General features: G+C 42.9%; 1 protein-coding gene across 1 annotated transcript in view; it reads right to left on the reverse strand.

Moving 5' to 3' along the window:
- The window catches only part of ppfia4 (PTPRF interacting protein alpha 4), a 64,949-nt gene that overhangs the window by 6,662 nt on the left and 43,904 nt on the right, over positions 1-14,383 (reverse strand). The window contains exons 5-22 of the mRNA XM_039612455.1: positions 14,230-14,304; positions 11,662-11,733; positions 9,856-10,077; positions 7,708-7,842; positions 6,815-6,949; positions 6,556-6,639; positions 5,690-5,821; positions 5,455-5,517; positions 4,749-4,840; positions 4,508-4,637; positions 3,810-4,006; positions 2,048-2,276; positions 1,909-1,944; positions 1,674-1,795; positions 1,352-1,464; positions 973-1,054; positions 787-868; positions 384-584 (exon numbers count right to left, since the gene is read on the reverse strand). Coding sequence (XP_039468389.1) covers positions 384-584; positions 787-868; positions 973-1,054; positions 1,352-1,464; positions 1,674-1,795; positions 1,909-1,944; positions 2,048-2,276; positions 3,810-4,006; positions 4,508-4,637; positions 4,749-4,840; positions 5,455-5,517; positions 5,690-5,821; positions 6,556-6,639; positions 6,815-6,949; positions 7,708-7,842; positions 9,856-10,077; positions 11,662-11,733; positions 14,230-14,304 — 2,202 coding nt within the window. The remainder of the gene's footprint in view (positions 1-383; positions 585-786; positions 869-972; positions 1,055-1,351; positions 1,465-1,673; positions 1,796-1,908; positions 1,945-2,047; positions 2,277-3,809; positions 4,007-4,507; positions 4,638-4,748; positions 4,841-5,454; positions 5,518-5,689; positions 5,822-6,555; positions 6,640-6,814; positions 6,950-7,707; positions 7,843-9,855; positions 10,078-11,661; positions 11,734-14,229; positions 14,305-14,383) is intronic.

Genomic DNA, 14,383 nt, shown 5'->3' on the forward strand with positions numbered 1-14,383 from the left:
GGGAGGGAGTGTATTTCAGGCAGGTAGCTTGTAGCTTTATCTGGCACTAGTTGTGTGTTGTTTCCCCACGGTAACCCATGCAATTTATGGCAGCTGAAAAGGACAAGTCAGCCTAGTTGAAGGCATGAATCAAGCCTCTACTGCAGTCTGAACAGAAGCACAAAAACAGTGTGAGGAGGCATCACTTGAGAGTGCAGAGTGAAGCTTAAGACGAAAAGTGGATCAGCTTTTGAAAAACTGTTCATGTCACATTCCTGGATTTTTTTTTTCTTTGCTCGAGGAGCTTATTTACTCATGTATTAAGTATTTATGTTTGCATAATTACGTGCCTGTAAGAAACATTTAGTTGTGTTATTCGAGGTGCAGTGGGTGTGTTTGTTTACCGTTCTGGAAGTGAGCGGCGCAGAGGGGCTGGTGAGCGAGACCATCTCCTGGATGGCCAAGCGGAGTTTGAGCCGGTGCAGAGGGTTGCTGATGCCAATCTCCCGCTGGATCTCTGTGTCTGACAGAGCTGACATGATGGCTCCGCTCTTCACGTTGGCACGACAAGCTGCCACATACCAGGCTGGCATACCCACCCACAGCTGGTGAGAGTCATCAAGACATTCAACGTCATTACCGCTCTCCCCATACATGGTCATAATTATAGAAGAAGTTAGTGCAGATCAGGCCATGTGTCAGCTCGGTAATTGATAATACTGCATTCCCCTCCTACAGATGGCAGCCTGGCATAAATAGAGGTCACTTTTATGGAAACTGGGGAGGGTTCGCGGATTAGCGGAATACCTCTAGCCATGAGACAACAGTAGGTCCATCCCACTGAGCAAATGGCAGGCCTTTTTTTCTTGCATCTTCCAGAAGTTCATGCCTAAGGAGGGTATTAAAAAAAAAAGCAGACGGGTAAGTAAGTAATAAAAAAAGATGGCTTTCTAAATCATTTTAGCAACAACTGAAAAACAAATTGGTCATTACTTTTTCTTCAGTCTTCGGTCCCTCTCAGCCTGCGTGCCCAGTTTTCCCAGAGTCATAGTGTCACCGATGCCCATCTCAAAGTCTGAAATATGACACCCTCAAAATATTGATTCTTCATACTTAATAAACATAAAGGACAGATTTTGAGTAAAATGCAACTGAAACATATAAAATCAAAGATTTATTTATCAATCAAATAATTAATCATTCATTTAACATTTTATATGGTACTTGTGTAACAAAATGACATGGACCATTTACATGTAATTAAATTAGTTTAAATAAGTATATGTGTTAATCTCTTTCTCTGTAAATGCACAACCGCTCATACAGTGTGGATGAACATGGGCAGTTATGTGGTCTGTAGTCTGCAATGTACCTGATAAAGCTGGTAGAGGCTGTCCTTCCCTGCTAACAGTTTGGTCCATTCGTCCCTTCTCTTTTTTTCCAAACAATCGCCCAATAGATGATTTGATTCCTTTCTTCTGTTTGCTGCAGCAAAGAGTAGCCAAAAATAGTATTAATATGGCATTTACATTACTATCAACAATAATTTGGTGCCCATAGGGGACATAGTAGTATGTTTTTGTTAAATCTGGTACTTAGACCTTTGCCTTTGTCCTCTCTAGTGTGACACAGTTTGTCTTCATTTACTCGCTGTGTGTTACTGTTAGTGTGAGCGTGTGAATGTGTGTATTTACCCTCGTCCATCCTCCAAACTGCCAGTGAACTGGGCAAAATTGGTTTCCAGCCGTAAACTGCGGGGGGAAGAAGGAGGTGATGTCTCACACTTGATAGTTGCTTTGTCCACTTCCACTGGGGACTGAGAGAAACAAAGGTAACTCAGCTTAGATGTGAAAGTAGACAGTGAGACAAAAAAAAAAAAACAGTCAAAAAACCCAGACTGTTGGATAGAAGATACATTTGCAAACTTACTGCTACTTTCCTTCTGTGTTTTCTCAAGTCGCTTGGCTAAAAGAAACAAAACAACACACGGTAAGATCACTTTTGTTTAACTTCCACAAACTGCTGTCTGTGTGTATATGACAGGCTTAGCGCGTGTGTGCTTTCTGACCAGAGTCATTATGCCTAGATGGTGGCTGGTATTGCGCCCGTGATGTTTGGGTGTAGAGTGGCCGCTGGTGGGTGGGGAGGAGGATGATGCCAGGGACTGAGCAGTGGCGGAAGTGGGCAGGGCCCGTGGTCGTAGCGTCACATTGAGTCCGTCCATGCTGCCGCTGTTCACGCGAGACTCAATCTCGTCGGAGCGCAGGTCTGCAGACTCCCTCTCTACCTGAATCATCCTGGACACACGAACACGCACAGATACCCGGTAAAGACGGGCGCTTGGCCTGCTGTCTCTTAACTAACTCGCACGTTACAGATAATATATTTGCAGTAATCGATAAAGTAATTTAAAATCCATAATAATTACTTTTCTATTTACTTTGGTTTTTTTTTAAATCTTTCGTTCTTATTCTGCACAGTGTGATAAAATGTTTCTTGTTTTCAGTAAATCTAGGAAAAACAGTAATATATGATATTAAATAAACTGGTTAAAGTGTGATGAAAAAGAGCAATAATCCCAAAATAATGGATATAAAATAGCATTAGTGTAACTACGATTTTATTGCTTTGAGGGAGTGTGGCTCTTCTGCAGCATAATCAGCAGCTACTTTGCAATTTCTTTCCTGCAGCATATTGTGCGGTGTCAAAAAGGAGGACCTTGTTTAGTATAAACTGTTAAAAAAAAGAAACAGAAAATAGCATCCTGTTTCAGCAGGAAAAATAAGTGAACCTGAAATCATCTCTGTGTCTATTTTTTGTATACAGTAATTGCATTTTGTTTCTGCCTTCCACCTTGATGATTTACTTAAAACTATACTTCTCACTTTTTTCTTTTTTGCATTTATCCGTTGACTCTTTAAAAGCTCTTTTAATCAGGAAGTTGAATTCACAAAGTCCTGAATGATCAGGTTTCATCGCATCTTAAAAGCCTCATAGTACCATATTATTACAATAGAGCAGCCTTAGTTGTGGTTCATAGAGGTTCCAAAAGTAGAGGCCGAGCCTTCAGCGATCCTCTTGCATGGAACCAGTGCCCAGACCTTTTATTTTTCAGAGCTAAACCTTCCCTGATGCTTTTAATATTAAGATTAAAAGACGTGATTTTGATAAAACTTTCCATTATGTGTGTATTAGATGACCTTGAAACACCAGTCAGTTATGCTGCTATAGAGTCAGCCTTCTGGAGACCTCCAATGATACACTGAGCATCTCCTCTCCTCTGCTTTCCTCTCTTTCACTGTCAGTGCATTTATTATATGCCAGTAGCTTTGTGCCTTCTCTCTGGTGTAGTTTGTGCTTTGTCCTTTATGCTTTTTTGTTATCTTTTTGTGCGCTCCTTTCTCTCTTTGCTTTTTCGTCTACACAACTGGTCACAGCAGACGGCCTCTGTTCCTGAGCCTGGAGGTGTCTTCTTGTTATAATGAAGTTTTTTTGTTTCCACTACTGCTTGCCCATAGGGGATCAGTGGATCATTAATTTTCTATCAGTATTATTATAGGGTCTTTACGTTACAGTATGGGGACCTTGAGATGACTCTAAATAAAATGTCTCTATCGGTCATGGTGCATTCTGTCTGACTCCAGGCCTTTTTTTTCAGCACCTTTATTTGGTTGCACAGTCGTCATCATGTTCCTTTTCATGTAGCTGGTTTGGTATTGTATTTGGTATTGTGAACTTTTCCTATCTGTATCTTTTTTCTTGGTGTTGCACTGATCCCAACTTCCCCACGGGGACTGAAGCTGCAATGTAATGTGCCTGTAATACGCCACCTTATCTCTTCATTGATAGCATCAAGCTGCTCCTGCAGCATGAGGGCCAGAGTCTGAGCATCTGATTGACCGCTGGGGGAAAGCAGGGCCGAGCTAACATCATCATCCAGGTCTGACTCTGCTTCGATGTCACTGCCAAGGAGGTGGCTGACGCTCCCACGCAGAGATGGGTAGTCCTGTTCAAACACCGCACACACCTAAAGAGAGCATATCCACATTGGCATACGCACACCAACAATGGTTATTTTTAATACAACACAAACACAACCCTTTAAAGAAACACATATAAATATACATAAAGAATGTGCTGCATGGATGAGTCCTGATTAAATGCAATACACTTAAAAATCACTATATGACACTTGTGGCCAGCTATGAGAATAAATGGATGAACAGGAAACTTACATCACACAGCATGTCCATGGCAGCACGTCAGAGAGACAGGAAGACACAGAGGTTAGTAGAAAATGGGAAGTTAGGCATGAGGATCATCACACATCAGCCAAGCACTGACACTTACTAGCAAAGCAGATATGAACCTGGATTAAGCACCCGTAAGCAGCTGCATGTGGTTAGAAGAGCAGTTGAAATGAGATCTCGATCTCTGCAATCATGTTTGTGTGTGTGTGTATGCAAGGAGCTGTGTGGTTTCTTTGGGGATATGAAAAAAAAACAAACCCAAAAAACACAATAACCACCTTGTTTGGGTCATCTCGCAGCGCTGAAAGCCTGCCCTTTTGTGCCCGCCTGATCACAGTTGTGCTGTAGTGGCCATCCTGGCCCTCAACTACGGAGAAGCGAAGATCGCTGGAGCTACCCAAATGAGATCTGTAATTTTATATGTGGAACAGATCAGAAAAAATGACAGATAGTACGGTAAAGTATAAATGGTGGTATGAGGGAGGACAGAGGAACGAAGAGGAACGCAGCTATATGTACCGAGGGTGAGTTCCATCTCCAAAAGCCCCACTGCGGCGTTTCAAATGGTCAATCTCATTTCTTAGCTTGTCAATCTCTCCAATCAGCCGTTCCTAAAGGAAAAATGGAGGCATTATGGACAATAGATTTTTTTTCTTAAGCAAAAAATAGCAAGACCAAGGCTAAGTAAAAGTCCAAGTAAAAAGTCTAGCTTACAAAAATATTTTATCAAGGATGAATATTCTATTAAGTATTAAAGAAAAATGTGTGCTTAGCCTTAGAACAACTAATTAGCCCAGATGCATTAAAGTACTAAATGGATATTGGCTGTTTGTGCACTAAGTATAAGAAAAATAGAGACGTATTGACCTGACTCTGTGTGAAAGTAACAAAATCTTCCAGGTCACTGTGCCACGCCAAAATTAGCCTTGCTTATAGCAAATATTCCCAATAGGTTTGACTAACTCTTGAAGGTGGTTAGCTAGTTTTTAAAGTGGAGATCATTTCAGCTACTTTTTGTATGGTTGTGGGAAATTTAATCCATAACATGACTTGATTCATATCACCTCCTAAAATTTGTATGAAATTAAAAGACTCAAGACACATGGACAAGAAAATTGTATTTTTGCAAAAGTCACCGGTTATTATGAGGCAGGAATGTTGGAAGTAAGAAGACAATTGTGTTTTTTTTAATGGTTTTTAGGTGATTCACCAACGCCATACTGACCCTGGTGTGGTGAAATTCTTCAAGTTGTTTCTGGCAGTTCTCGAGGTCCTGAATGAGAGCGTTCTGAGAAAAAACAAAACAAGAAAAAAAACCAGACATGACCCTGCATCTGAACAGATCTGTCCTCTAAGAAGAACATGTCTTGTACTGTGCATTAATTTGGTTTGTGAACCATAAACAACAACAATATGAGATGATGCTGTTGCTGTGATGAGCGCGTGTGCACAGGCCTTGCCTTGTCCTCCAGGGCAGCCATGCGTTCTTTCAAATGTAGCTGCAGCCTTTCATTGGACTCGGTGAGCAGACGATCCACAGTGTCAGATAAACGCTTGTTGTGCTCCTCGTTCATTTTCTCCCTCTGACGAGCCTGATGAGCAGAGACGGAGAAACCAGACGAGGGGAATGACATCATCAAATTTTCTCTTTGATACAGACTCAACGTGGGTGTATTTATGCAGCTAATCAAGCATCTCTACAGGGATTAAAGGATGAAGTGTGTATTTAGACCTAGATCACCAGCTGCCAGATATAGGTCTTCTTGGCCAACAATGGATCTAACAGTCTGAATGATTTAATTACAGTCATTTACATCATGATAAAAAAAGGGGGGGGGGGGGGTTAAATGGCTTCTCTTAAACGTGAAGCGCTCTTCTTAATATGTGCTCTGCAGTAATTTAATTCACCTAAATTGACATGGGGAAACACAAACACCCATCTGCATCCTCAGAAAGCTCTTTTTACTAAATATAGTCATGAGATCGCACAGAGAGAGAGAGAAATTAGCCTTGCGTGAATTATTCAGAGTCTAAAGATAGCAGCCAATCAGTCTTATAGGGGAGAGGGGGGTGTGTGCATGTGTTGCAGCAAGATATGTGGATTTGGTTTGAATTCATGCAACAGTGCACCGGGAAAATGAAGAACTCTTCTTGAATGTGTGTTTCCTGTGTGTTTGCGTATGTACATGTATGCATGAGGGAGCACAGAGCCAAGAGTCAAGGCATCCAGCTAATGTGGGGCATCAGCCCGCATGTGCACGCATTATCGTGAGAGGTCAGAGAGAACCTGCAGGGCTGCTGCACACATACACACAGGCACACACACCCTTCCTAGCTCCTGGTTCTTCTCCTCCAGTTGTGACTCCAGCTGTCTGAGCCGCTCCTCCACGTTGCCATGGCGCTCCTCGGCCTGCAGGGGGAGACACGCACATGTCTGTACAACTGCCTCAAGAAGAGCACTGCTCTCCTGCATTCTTATCTATGTTTTTTATTTGTAAGCCATGTGAATCTTTTTATATCAGTAACATTTGCAAAAGCTTCTATAGCTTTGTGTGTGTGTGTGTGTGTGTGTGTGTGTGTGTTACCTTGGAGAGCGCTGCTACTCTCTGTGCCAGTTCAGCTTCTACCTCTGGCAGTGTCTCAGCCTTCCTCATGGTCTGAGCCAGCCTCTGCTCTGCCATCTCCAGCATCTCCTGCAGCTGGCGCACCTTCTCCTCACTCTGACAGACACACACACACACACACACACACACACACACACACACACACACACACACACACACACACACACACACACACACACACACACACACGAGTGATATTATTGCAATCACAAGAGAGGTGTAATCAGTCTAGTGCAGCCAGCGAGTAGCAAGGACATAACATATGGTCATTCACAGAGGATGTTGCTGGTGTTTCCCATGTGGAGTTGAACTTAGATTCACCCTGAACTACACATGAACCTCGGAGCAGTGTGTTTCGATTGCTCACTCACTGGCGATAATACTCTCCCAAACTTTAAATGTATTTTTGCAGATGCGAGGCATGAAATATTAAAAGTGTTTTAGAAGAAAAAAGAAATAAAGACAGCACACATAAGCCTGAATGCACAATTAATACACTTATGTCACAGCGTATCAAAATAAATGTGATATTTCTGGTATCCCTTAACAACACATTAACATTGTAAAACAGTCAAGGATGCCTGAACACAGCAGAGGAATGAAAACATGTTCTTACAAACGGATCGAATAGCTGTTTATGACAGAAATGCGTACTGCGTTCTTTGTTTCGGAAGGTGACATTAAGCAGGTCAACTATTCATGTATCATCTATTTCCACTTAACTTTTTTTTAAAAACACAATTATCTACAAATGCATGTTTCTGAATGACAATTATGCACTCAGCCTGTAATAAAGCTCATTATGCAGACTGTTGGCTTTTTAACTGTGTGTGGCTAATGCTGCCGAGTGTTACCTGTCGGTGCAGGGAGTCCTTGGTGGCCAGTTCGTTTTCCAATTTGTCGTTGAGGTCGTGGATGTGTGTCGTCTCTCGCTGAGCAGCCAGATAGCGTTTCTCCAATGTCGTTATCCTCTCCTCCATATCTTCTCTCTGCAGGCGGAGAAACACAATATTAACAATCAAGTCATATAGTAACAGTCGATCATGTCTACTACACATGCAGGGAGCAAATGTTTTTAGCTAAGCTTTAGTTTTTATCCATCTCCAGGTTTTCATCAGTGCGTTTTTAAACATTAAAGCAAACTTAAACTGTAGACTGATCAAAATGCCTACGCTGCTACGGTGGACCAAGATGGAAGTGACTGCTAAGTAATCCTTGTTTACTGCTTATACTGTATTCCTCCCCTGTGTATAACCAGATAGATAGTATACCGATTTATTGCTCAGTATTCAGTTAATGTTTGCCACGGTTCCTAAATTAAAGGAAAACACTTTATCCAGGAGATATATGGGAACTCTGTCAGTTATTTTAAAGAAAAAAGACTCCATTGCTGGATTTATCATCTTTGGGAATGAGGAAAACTCGTTCATGTATGTCCAACACTTAGTTGGAATATCGGCTCACAAAAAACGCCACCTTTTCTCCTGAATCACAGACGGAAAGTTAGCAACTGCTCCATCCTCCTGTCATAGCTCTGCCCTGAGCAAAGCTTGTGGCAAACTGTGTGCTATAACTGCCTGCTGTGTCTGATTAGCTTTAAGTTGTTTCCAGTCGTTCCTGGTCCCTGTACAGCTGCAGCAAGAGCTTGGGTCGCATTGCCAGCGGTAAGTCAGACTGAGCAGGCAGGCCTGCACTTTGTCACCGATTCTGTTCATAATATTTATGGACAGAATTTCTAGGGGCAGCCAGGGGTGGAGGGTGGAGGGTTTGGTGGTCTTTGAATATTGTCTCTGCTTTTTTCAGATGATGTGGTTCTGGTAGCTTCATCAGACAGTGACCTCCGGCTTGCACTGCGGCTGTTTGCAGCTGAGTGTGAAACGTTGGATGAGAAGTAACACCTCTGACTATTAGGTCATGACTCTCAGATGGATAAGGGTGGTGTGCACACTCCAGGTCTAGCATGAGTTGCTACACCATATGGAAGAATTTAAGTATCTTAGGGTCCTATTCACGAGTGGGGTGATGGTGGAGGGGAAGACCAACAGGCAGGTTGGTGCTGATGTCAATTTATAGGTCAATTGTGTTTATATTCCACCCTCACCTATGGTCATTGGCGACTAAAATAATAAGACCAGGGATACAAGTGGGAGAAATGAAGGCTGAGGAGGTTGGTTATTATTTTAGCGGGACTCAGACTAAAGCCACTACTCCACACTAATAGGAGACAGTTTAGTTGGTTTGGGCATCTGATCAGGATGCCTCCAGGATGTGTCTCGGTGAGTGGTTGTGGTACAGGACATGCTGGAGAGGACTGGCTGGTTATTGGTTTCAATATGACTCAGACCCAGAGTTTTTTCATATACACAAATACAACACAAATAATGTTTACTCGAAATTACTGATACATAAAATGAACTGATACTAGAGTCAAAGGAAGCTTTAATATAATAACATAGATTACACTTGGAATAAAAGTTTTATTAGAGAAAAGCAAAGTTTTTTGTTTTGCATAATATGCTAACTAATAGTAACTTTGCAATAATGATAATAAATTTTCTTGATATTAATATTCATTGCATAACTAATGTTGCTTTGAAAAGAAATCTATTAAATATTAAAGAAGTATATTAAATATATTGGTGGAATAAGGGTCACTAATGTGTATTATATATACATATTTTATATATATTTTCCCAAAATGTAATGAACTTTAAAAAGTTCTTTCTAATTAATTACTTGAAATAGCTACATCCACAATACACAAATCTATCTGCCTTTATGCAATGTGGTCTTTTTGAAGGACTGAGACCTCAATGGCATAAGAAAAATCTTGTTATTTAGTGAAATAACAAGATAGGGAGTAATGTAGGTCCACGACATTTCCTCATAAATCAGCAGAATGTTATTAAAATTTTTCTTCCTTGCAAAGTTGAACATTTTTGCTGCCCACTGCTTGCTCCCAGAACCAAAGCACATTTTTTGACTCCATCTTTTACTGTCACCTCTCTCTGTTCCCTCTGTTGTTTGATTGACAGCTCCTCGCTGCGGCTCAGTTCTCTGCGTGCATTCGCGAGCTCTGCCTCGAGCTCAGCGACGCGGGCGTTAAGAGTGGCACAGTGCTCGCGGCTTTGAGCCAGCTCTTTATTGGTCCGATCCAGCAGCTCCTGAAGCTCAGACGCCCTGCTGCCGTCATCGTGGGCATCTATAGAGCCATTGGGAAGTCTCTGTAAGGTAGACACATACAATTAGCAGATCCATCATTATATACACTTTTCACATAAAATGCATCTCATGTGTTACACAGATGCAAATCTACATGCTGTGTTTGGAGGGTATCTGATAAAGTTCTTGTTTTAGAGTTTTAGAGCTGATAAAGTTTTTGAGTGACCTAGATAAGAAAGTGGTGGGTTTTATGCATACAGGGTTGGGTTATGTGAGGGTAGGCTGCCATGTTGTTGTTTTGATGTTGTTTCTCTTCTTTCCAAAGCTCAGAGTGCAGTTAATTCCAGGCTCTTAATTAAACAAATCTTCAGGGACACATTCAGACAGCAACGCAGTGGGCAGCCAAAGTTAGTAGGACCCCCTCTGCTCCGTTGTGTTTCCATTTTGCCTGCGCATGACTTCCTTACAGAAACGTAAAGATTCACATAAATGCCCGGGGAAATAGGGCTAAATAGTGTGAAACTGTGTAATATGGCACACCTGGGGATCCATGAGTGGCTCCCTGTGACTGTAAAACAGCGTGGTACGACTCACGAACTGAGAGTTTGTCACTATCACTGTGTAGGACCCTGTAATGTTCTTGGATAGAGTAAATGCTGAAAACAGCATTTTAATTTTGCGCTGCCTTGAATAAAAATATTCCTCACTGAGGGCTGGTTGCAACATCAGTCCGTTCTCACGCTCAACTTGTCAGGACTCGTCGGCTTCGCACTTTAGCGGCGTTTTTCACAGTGCAGGGTGGGCTAGCAGAGGTCACACAGAAGTCCCGGATGTGACAAGGTCAAAGGGATGTGGTGAAACATCCCTGGTCGCATAATCTAATGCCTAAACCTAACCAAAACAAAGGTATAGAAAAGGAAAAAAACTGTACCAGGCGGCAGTCAAACTTTTCTGGTTTGTCATCAGTATGACTGGCTTTTGTTCTTCCTCATGTGGGAAATTGACACTCTAGGTGGTCCTGTGCAATGGAAAACGCTCTCATGGGGGTACCCCTTGTGCAGCAAGAAATGGTTCCTGACAAAGCATCTGTATGTAATGAGTTGGGAGTGAGAACGTGCTGGCAACACTGCAGGGCAGTGGCTGTCAGCAGTGCAGCGGGTGTCATCGATAAATGTCCTAACAGACTGTGTGTTTGCACAGTTCACACTCTGTGACATCTAAACGGCACTCACCCTACTAATGGCCACACTCTAGCCAGTTCTCTCTTCTTTTCTCTCCACGCCTATCCTCCATGCTTTTGTTTTTTCTTAATAAAAAGTTGATACATTTCTTTTTTGGATTTCATTATTTTATTTGTTAAATCTTTGTTTTTTCTATCTGATCCATTCACAGTCACACATGTGTTTGTTTGAGCCCCAGCCTCAAACCAGGCTTGAATGAAGGGCAAGAGTTAGTAATCCTTTTCTGCAATCAGAAAGGTAAAGGAAGATTTATGCTACCTTAGGCTCCTTTGTGTATAGATATGTGTGGGTCACTGTGTAGGAGGAAGACAGAAAGGAGATACAAAAGCAGACGGGCAGACAAATACTATCAGCAGGCACAAAATAAAACACATAGCAGAAAAACAATCACACAGCCAGGAAGACCTTCCATGTAGGTTTGGATCCATCTGTTCGCTCCACTGAGTCACCATCCTTCCTCTGTCTCACCATGTTCAACTGCAATGTAGATTAAAAAGACCAAAAAAAGAACACTGAATAAACGTACTTACTTTTCTTGTCACTTAGTTGATCCAAGAACAGAACCCAGCCTCCCAAAGGAAAGCATGGCTGCCAGACAACAAGATCTCTCATGTTTTACATATCTGCAAATATGAATAACGCTCAAACAAAAAAGAAAAGAGGCGCGAAGGAGGATTCGCTTTAGTGAAATAAGACTCTTTGATCAGTGCAACTTACAGTAAAAAGGTTTGATTTTGATTCAAATTAAGAATTTGTTCTTTGTTTACCTTTTAATATATAAATCAGGAATGTCAAACCCATTTTACATCGTGGGCCACATACAATCCACTTTGATCTTTAGTGGGCCAGACCAGTGAAACTCCCCTTTTCTATCAGTGAAAAGACATTTAGCTACACATTTAATCCCGATAAGTATTAACGAGGAAAAAAAGTCCAATTTCAGCAGCATGTCTCAGTTTGTCTACATGATAAATGTGTAAAATTACATTAAAAGATCTGGTTGCTGAGGACAAATTTTTCAGTAGATATTTGTATAGTAGGTAGTGAAAAACAATGAGGGAGGTCTTTATCAATAGAAAAAGCTGGAAACGTATTAAAATAGAGTTAAAAGTTCTAAATCTATGTGCTCCTTCACCTTTCCCAAAGCCTAATTGGGCAGAATTGGAATCTTTGCAAGGACAATTCTTGCCCCTGAGCCCTATGTTTCACACCCCTGATATAGATGTTTTATGTATATGAACAGAGGGTTGAGAAGACAGAGACTCTCACACAGCGTGATACGCAAATTGTATATCTGATCACACTCGAGGCATTAGCAGATGTCAACTAGGGATTGAGCAGATGTTTTACTTACCATCAACCACACACATAGACACACACACACGCACATAAAAACTCTCCACATGCACTTTAGAACAACACGCAGCAACACTACACATGAGCGGGAGGAGGGAGGTATGGGGTCTTCACACACCCCCGTTCTCTACTAGCCATCGGGGCGGGGGGCTGGGAGGAGGTGTTGGCTGTCCGATTGGCCTCCCTGCTGCTGCGGAGCCTGGGGCGGTCTGCTTGCCTCCACCCCGGGGGAAAGGGTCACATCTCTTGGGTCTGGGTGCCGTTTCCCCCTCTGGGGGCGAGGGTACCTGGACCCAGGGCATAGAGTATGTTTGGGGAGTATGATTGTGTGTACATGTCTATGTATGTCTATCCCTACGTTGGGTGAGTGCTGAGTGTTTGTATATGTGTGCATGAGGGTGGGAAAGCATGTTTATGTCTGTGTGTGCCTGTTTGTCTGTGTCTATATGTCAGGTCGGGTCTTAGACTCCACCTCCTGGGTACTCCCAGGCCCTCCAAGTGTGGAGGCCTATCTCCCCTCACCACACTCCCTGCTGGTAACTGATGCCCTCAGGGGTTGGTGCATTGGTGGTTCTTGGTGTCCGGGGCTGGGCGCTCAGGTATGCACCAGCTCACTCCCGGTGGCTACTTGGCGGGGCCTGGTGCCTGTCGCTCGGTCAGGCCTCTTCCGGGGCAAAAGGGGGCCCTCGGGCCTCCGGCCTCGGGGCCTGCAACTCGGTTCGCTCTGGCACAGCTGGCTGCCGGCAGAGCCGGCGGGCACGCCGGTGCAGCCCCTCTGGCTTCTGCTCCGTGGCTACTGGGTGACCCCTCGTCTGGGGATCTCCTCAGCCCTTCCCAGGAAGGTGGCACGGATGCCCCTCTGGTGGTACTCCTTGGGCTCTCGCACTCTGGGGCCTCTGGATGTCTGGAGCCTGGATCTCCTCCATGCCTGCTTCATGCCCTGGGGGACGGGGCTATGGGCCTCCACACCCTCTAGCAGACCGTTACATGGGGAAACCTTTTTTTGTATACAAGCGCGTTGATCCACACAGGTGTGCACACGGGTGTTCACTGTTCGTGAGACATAAACTACACCTTTCTTAGCTGCTACTTCAAAGCACATTGTGCGCTGTCTGTCCTGCGTGCTGCACAACAACTTTCAATATTTAGTATTTACTGCTGTTCACACTCAGCTAGATTAACGTGATGGTGTTGTGTTTAGTATGTTGCTTTGTTTTTGTTTGTTTTTTTTTTGCTTGTCTTCTCTTCTTTTTCTCTCAACAGGTGATCCAGGAGATTTTTTTTTTCTTTTCTTTCTCTTTGTCTTTGTAAGTGCCCTTTCTCACTGTCTCTTTTCCCTTCTGTTTTTCTTTTCCTTCCTCTCTTTCTTTCTCCCTTTCCTATCCCCCAGTCATGTCTGTCCCATCTGTAACAACTGAAAATAAAATAAATAATAACAACAAAGTTTGATCAAATGGACCAATACGGCAATGCCATGATGATCCATTTGGCAAAATAAATCCATTTGGTATCCTTGTTGGTCTTCAGACAACAATTCTGACGGCTTAAGAACCAAATGGGACAGAGAAAAAAAAAAAAAAAAAAAAAAAACTCTCCACATAGATACGCATTACTCACCTCTTGTGTGGTAGTTGCTAGCTGCCCCTCCAGGGTGGCAACCCTCTCCAGAGCCACCCGAAGCCTCTCTCGCACCTGCCAAACACACCATACACACATTTAATCAGTTATTTTAAGCTTTCAAGGCAAAGCAATCTAAACTACCTGATTTTTA

The sequence above is a fragment of the Oreochromis aureus genome, linkage group 5 (genome assembly GCF_013358895.1).
Source record: "Oreochromis aureus strain Israel breed Guangdong linkage group 5, ZZ_aureus, whole genome shotgun sequence".
In the NCBI taxonomy this organism is placed as follows: Eukaryota; Metazoa; Chordata; class Actinopteri; order Cichliformes; family Cichlidae; genus Oreochromis; species Oreochromis aureus.